The 7,041-nt window shown below is 49.8% G+C and overlaps 1 protein-coding gene across 1 annotated transcript in view; it reads left to right on the top strand.

The window, feature by feature from the left end:
• Window positions 1-7,041, top strand: part of GPT2 (glutamic--pyruvic transaminase 2) — a 40,809-nt gene that overhangs the window by 15,456 nt on the left and 18,312 nt on the right. Inside the window, exons 4-5 of the mRNA XM_008055014.1 lie at window positions 3,822-3,955; window positions 6,260-6,503. Coding sequence (XP_008053205.1) covers window positions 3,822-3,955; window positions 6,260-6,503 — 378 coding nt within the window. The remainder of the gene's footprint in view (window positions 1-3,821; window positions 3,956-6,259; window positions 6,504-7,041) is intronic.

The raw sequence follows: 7,041 nt of genomic DNA, 5'->3' as shown, positions 1-7,041 counted from the left end.
GAGCCCACGGGTTCAAGACCAGCCTGGGCAACATGGTGAGACCTTGTCTCTACACTAAATCAAAAAATTAGCTGGGTGTGGTGACGCTTGCCTGTAGTTCCAACTACTTGGAAGGCTGAGGCAGAAGGATCGCCTGAGCCCATCAAGTCGAGGCTGCAGTGGCTGTGAGCCATGAGCATGCCACTGTACTCCAGCCTGGGCAACAGAGTGAGACTCCAACTCAAAAACACCCAAAGAGATAGGGTCTTACTCTGTTGCACAAGCTGGAGTGCAGTGGCCTGATATTGGCTCACTGCAGCCTCTACCACTTGGGCTCAAGCAGTCCTTCTGCCTCAGCCTCCCAGAGTAGCTGGAACTATAGGCACATGCCACCACACCCCGCTAATTTTAAAATTTTTTGTAGAGGTGGGATTTTGCTATGTTGACCAGGCTAGTCTCAGACTCCTGATCTCAAGCAGTCCTCTCACCTCAGCCTCCCAAAGTACAGGAATTATAGGCGTGAGCCACTGTGCTCTATCCCTCCCCTCATTCTTCAACTCGGACGTACTTTGTTTCTATCTCCTGGGCTTGCAAGGAAGATTGAGACATGTATGCTAAAGCACCCCTTCCATCCCCCACCCCACTTTTATTTTTTTGAGTTGGAGTCTCACTGTTACCCAGGGTGGAGTTCAGTGGCTCTCTCACAGCCATCGCAGCCTCCACCTACTGGGCTCAGCGATCCTTCCACCTCAGCCTTCCAAGAAGCTGGAACTATAGGAATGCACCACCACACCCAGCTAATTATTGATTTATTGTAGAGACAAGGTCTCACCAAGTTGCCAAGACTGGTCTCGAACCCCTGGGCTCAGGCAGTCCTTTCACCTCTGCCTCCCAAAGTGCTGGGATTACAGGCGTGAGCCACCGTGCCCGGTTAAAGCCTCTTGTTAGGTATAGAGAAGCCTTACCTCTGTGGGGTCACTGCCAGACCCTGACCATTGCAGCGGGAGGCATGGTGTGGCCTTCCTGTTACAGTGGCATGGGGATATTGCTCTTTGTTAACTGAGCCTTGGGCAACCAGTGCACTTTCCTGCTCATAGAAGTAAAAGGAAATGGAGCATGTTACTACAGGCCACCCTGACGCAAGTGGAGGTTATTAAATTTGCACACAAAGTCTTGAAGCTCACCCAGGGCTTTCTTTTTTTTTTTTTTTTTTTTTTTGAGTCAGAGTCTCACTTTGTCACCCATGCTGGAATGCAGTAGCACACTCACGGCCATCGCAGCCTTGATCTGCTGGGCTCAGGCAATTCTTCCGTCTCACCCTTCCTAGTAGCTAGAACTACAGGCACACATTACCACGCCTGGCTAATTTTTTGTTTTATTGTAGAGATGAGGTCTTGCCACATTGCCCAGGCTGGTCTCGAATCTGTGGGCTCAGGCAATCCTCTCACCTCTGCCTCCCAAAGTACTGGGATTGCAGGTGTGAGCCTCTGCACCTGGCTGCCCAGGACATTGTTGTTATGCTTTTAAAAATTATTTCTTGCCCAGGGCTTTATTTGTTTTCTATTTGATGAGTCATTCTGTTCCTGGGTGCGTTCTGGATCTTTAGTAGGGTGGAGGTGAAACCTAGCACATGCAAGGGGAGGTGAAGCTGTGTATACCTGCGTACCTCTCCCTTAGCACACACCATATACCAGGCACTGTTCTGAGCATAGAGGGACACTGGTGAATGAGGCCAATGGAGTTTCTGTGCTTCTGAAGCTCACTGTCTGATCTGGCAGAAACAAACATTATAGTGGGGTGGGATTGGCAACTGAGGGAAACTACTAGGGGAGGGAGGGGCACACCTCATCAACAGGGTACCTGTATAATCAATGTTGGTATACCTAACTCTGAATTGTACCCCACATCTTTATAATAAAAAAAAGTGAGGCCCAAACTTTGCCTGTACAATGGCCATTTGTATATCTAACCCCCAATTGTACCCTACATCTTTAAAATAAAAATTAAAAAAAAAAAAGAAACAAACATTACAAAGAGGGCTCTCACCCCAGCATCTGCACCTTCCACATTCACAGAATAATGAATGTATTAGAACACCCAAACTAATGTAACGGACATTCTCATATCCACCACCCAGAGGTGGTACATGCTAATGTGTGCTACTTGGCACCCTGAGCTTAACAGCTGGTCGGATGCAGAGGGCAAGCCCAATGCTGCACGAAGAGGATGACGCAGATCCAGGGCATTTCAGTTAGAGGATATGACTGTGTTTCCCCTGGATGCCAGGCCTGGACTACTACAAGCTGAGTCCCTGGGAAGAAGCTGCTGCTTGCTAGAGCTCCATCCTGCCTCCTGGTGGTAGTTTTGCCATAACCATAGAAGGAATGGGCTGGTTTTGTTTAAATGTGTATATAATTGGCTGGGCATGGTGGCTCATGCCTGTAATCCCGGCACTTTGGGAGGCAGAGGCGAGAGGATTGCCTGAGCCCAGGGGTTCGAGACCAGCCTGGGCAACTTGGCAAGACCTCATCTCTACAGTAAATCAAAGAATTGCCGGGTGTGGTGGCGCACCCCTATAGTTCCAGCTACTTGAAAGGCTGAGGTGAAAGGATTGCCTGAACTTGACAGGTCGAGGCTGCAGTGGCCATGAGCTTGCCACTGCACTCCAGCCTGGGCAGCAGAGTGAGACTCTGATTCAAAAAAAATAAAGTAAAATAAAGTAAACGTGTATAAAATTCAGAAGGATGGAAGTTAAGAGCCTGCCTCCCACCCCGCAGCTCCAGCCTTCTGGTGTACTTCCCCAGAAAATTCACCTCCTAAGTTGAGTCAAGTTTTTGTGCATGTACAAGAACATATTTCCAGTTTATTTTAAAAACATAAAAAAATTAGTGAGGTATAACAAACATAAGGTAAAATCCATCAATATTAATGTGCAGCTCTGATAGATTTTACAAATGTACACACCCATGTAACCCCCCCACCCAGATCAAGATATGGAACATTTCCAGCCCCCCAAAAGTCATCTTTTTACTCCTTTCTAGTCAATAATTCCTGTCAATACTTCCTGTCCTCAGAGTAGTTATTTCACTTCCAGTACCATAAATTAGTTTTACCTGTTTTTTTTCTTTTTTTTTTTTTGTAGAGACGAAATCTCACCATGTTGCCCAGGCTGGTCTTGAACTCCTGGGCTTAAGTGTTCCTCCCACCCCCAGCCTTCCAGAGTGTTGGCATAAGCTACTGTGCCCAGTCTAGTTTTGCCTGTGTTTGAACTTCATATAAACAATGTCCTCAGGGTGGCCTGAGGACATTGTTTATATGGGCTGGGGACATACCCAGTAGCCCAGGGATCTATGGCTGGTGTTGTCTGGGCTCTGGGCCCCTGGGACTGGCAGGTGGGCTCCTTGGAGCACAACTGTCGACCCATCCTCTCAAGTTCTGTGAAACTGTGTATAGGCAACAGTGATGAAAGCATATGAGTTCCACCTCTAAGGACGTACACTATACATGTCACAGCACATGTATACATCCCAGGGGGTGCCTAAAATGGGTATGGACACCATTTGACTGATTAGAAGTCAGGGTCTAGAATAATGTTGAACAGTCAATATCAGGCAGATGGGCGCATGAGTGGAGGGGTGGGTGGGTGCAGGAGCAGGTGAGGTGGGCATTGGGTGCACAAAGCCCAGAGTAGAGGCTCAGCAACTTGCCACAACCCCAGAGCCCAGTGCAGCCCCCGCCTGGGGTCCTGCTCTCAACCCTCACTTAATTATATAGATGTCACACAACTGTGTGGAGCCAGACTTCCTACAACTTAGGTCACTGTTTTGCCTGCTGTCTTACAGGTTCTTACAGTGCCAGCCAGGGTGTCAACTGCATCCGTGAAGATGTGGCTGCCTATATCACCAGGAGGGATGGTGGCGTGCCCGCAGACCCAGACAATATATACCTGACCACGGGAGCTAGCGACGGCATTTCTGTGCGTGTGAGAGTGGCTCAGTGTTGTGCATTGTTCACCCACATGAAGAACAACCTTGCATGTTAGGACTGAGCATCTGAACTGGCTAGCAGGGAGACAGCTGGGGTAGGGAGGTCTGGTATGCCTGGCCCTGGGAGCCTGAGTCCCTGCCTCTTGGTCTTTGTGAGCCCAGAGACTGCTGCAACCTTGATTCCCCCCAGCAGGTGTAGCTACAGAGATGCTAGGGCACTCCAGGGTGCCATGGGCCTCTCTGTCCTTTGGCATGTGATGAAGTTCCTCCTCTGCCAGGTCCCATGCCTAGTGCTGGGGAGACAGTGGGTAACCAGACACATCATTTGGCCTCTGCCTGCATGGCCAGAGCAGACCAGTGTGAATATCACGTAAATTAGTGACTAGCACTGGAGCAGATCAGCACTGATATCACATCAGTTAATGTCACATCATGAGCGTTCAGTCTCTCTTCTGCAGTAAAGAGAGCATACATCAGGGACTCTGACCTGGTGGGGCGGGGGGCAGAAAGCCTTCTCCAAGGAAGGTTGGGCAGACAGGCCTGAAGGCCATGCAGGAGTGAGCTGGGGCAGGCGAGAGAGGGAGCGTGTTCTGCACTGAAGGTCAGTGGCCTTGGGCTGGAAGAAGGCAGATTATTGGGGAAATGGAGTCAGGGTGGATGAATACATGCAGCGAGGGACAGAGTTAGCAAAATTGGGGCCGGGAGGCAACTGGAGGATTTGGGTCACAAACAACAGGGAGCCACTGAGGGGTGTGAAGAAAGAGGGGAACAATTAGATTTATGTTCTTTAGTTTAAAGTTTGACTGGGAGGGGCCCAGTAGATGTGAGGGAGCATTTAGGAGGTGAGACATGCGGGGCTGGGGCTGGACATCAGACATGGACGGGTGGGGGAGGGCTGGCATCGATGGCTGCTTGGCTGGAGGAGTCTGCAATCCTGGGCTTGGGGGGACCAGGGCCTCTTTCTATTTAGCTCCTCCTGGGCACGGTGCTGGGTGCTGTCAACTCCTTGATTCTCCCCATTCAGGGAGCATATGGTCTGACCCCATCTCAGATGGGGCTATCTTTGTTTTCTAACCTTCAAGCCCTTTCCTAAAGCCTTTCAAATACAACAAACTCTTCCTGGAGCCCAGGAGGAAACTGAGGCCCAGAGACATTACACGGTCTGCCTGCTTTGAGTCAGTTCTTCAGTCACTGGGATGTTAGGGCTCCAGCTCCCAACCACAGCATCTCCCACTGTCTTCTGCTGTCAAGGCCCCTCGTGGTTCCCAGAGAAGCCCCATCTGGGCTGAGGCCCTGGAGGAGAGGAGGGAGATGTCTGCAGTTTCAGTGAAAAGAATCAGGCCATTGCACTTGTCAACCTGGTGGCATTCGTGCAGCAAAGAACTGAGCCTGAGAAAGGACCTGTGCCTGTGTGTAAGGTGGAGACTCCCTGCAGAGGGTTTGGCTTATTAATTCAATGAACTATTGCTGTCTACACCAGGACCCGACAGGATTCCCATGGCTTGGTTTCTCAGGAATCCTACTAACGCGTCCTGCTCAGCTTTGCAAACGGGGCAGAGTGCCACCTGGTGGCGAGAGATGGGTATTTCATCCCATTTTAACAGTCCCCTGTTCAAGTCTTTCCAACCTTAAGCACTGATACCTACCTACAAGACAGATTCCTCGGCCCCACCCCAGACATACCAAATCAGGATTACGGGGGTGGGGTCAGAAAAATTGAGACAGAGCTAATTCGGGAAATACTTTCTTTTTTTTTTTTTTTAGTTAGACTCTCACTCTGTTGCCCAGACTGGAGTGCAGTGGCACACTCGCAGCCACTGCAGCCTTGAACTGCTAGACTCAGGCAATCCTTCTGCCTCAGCCTTCCAAGTAGCTGGAACTACAGACGCATGCTATAATGACTGGCTTATTTTTTGATTTAATGTAGAGACAAGGTCTCACCAAGTTGCCCAGGCTGGTCTTGAACCCCTGAGCTCCGGCAATCCTCTCGTTTTGGCCTCCCAAAGTGCTGGGATTACAGACTTGAGCCACTGCGCCCAGCCAAGGGAACTCCTTTCTTAGTATTAAAAATGCTACCAAGTATTGTCAGACACTGTGCTGAGAACCTTAAAACATTTTATTTTGCTTATTCCTTGCACCAGCCCTTATTTTACAGGAAACGGAGACTCAGGGCAGTGAAGCAACTTGACAGGCGGCACTGGAAGCCGGCAGCGGGGCCCCTGGAGAAGGCTGGGTGGGGCCTGGGGGCCTGTCTGCCCGTCAGCTCCTTTCTAGATGTGACTTCTTGGTTGCAGACGATCCTGAAGATCCTTGTATCAGGGGGTGGCAAGTCACGGACAGGTGTGATGATCCCCATCCCGCAGTACCCCCTGTACTCAGCGGTCATCTCTGAGCTCGATGCTGTTCAAGTGAACTACTACCTGGATGAGGAGAACTGCTGGGCCCTGAACGTGCATGAGCTCCGGCGGGCAGTGCGGGAGGCCAAGGACCACTGTGATCCCAAAGTACTCTGCATCATCAACCCCGGGAACCCCACAGGTATGCAGTCGACTTCCTGGCCAAACTTGGGGGGTGGGGGCGTCTGATAGACTGACTGTCCATACACTAAAGAGTCACGAAGTAATTTGAGGACCTCTGCTCCCAGTTTCCAAACCAATTACAGATTTTCTAACATAAAGTCATAAGGCTTGCTGTAGGCCTCCTCATGAGGTGAGCAAATGCAGGCATTTTCTTAGGGTAGTATTACTATTAAGAACAGTTTTTTGTTTTTCCTGTTCTGCTTGCATGTACAAAGACTCGCCTCATTGAGATTATTCACTCACGGTCACCAGTAATGATAGGCCTCACTTTATGTTCACTTCTACTTGATTATCTGAACTGGTTTTTAGAATGCTGGTATGTGTATTTGGTTTTTCTTTGATACGACATTGCTCTGTACCTTGAGGCCTGAGAAGAAATAATATATTAAAGGCAAAAGCAGACCAGGCACGGTGGCTCACGCCTGTAATCCCAGCACTTTGGGAGCCTGAGGTGAGAGGATAGCTTGAGCCCCAGGAGTTCAAGACCAGTCTGGGCA

The sequence above is a fragment of the Carlito syrichta genome, unplaced genomic scaffold (assembly GCF_000164805.1).
Source record: "Carlito syrichta isolate Samal-C Ts95f unplaced genomic scaffold, Tarsius_syrichta-2.0.1 Scaffold301634, whole genome shotgun sequence".
Classification (NCBI taxonomy): domain Eukaryota; kingdom Metazoa; phylum Chordata; class Mammalia; order Primates; family Tarsiidae; genus Carlito; species Carlito syrichta.
Note: the sequence above shows the minus strand (reverse complement) of the source record. Positions and strands in the feature narration are given on the sequence as shown.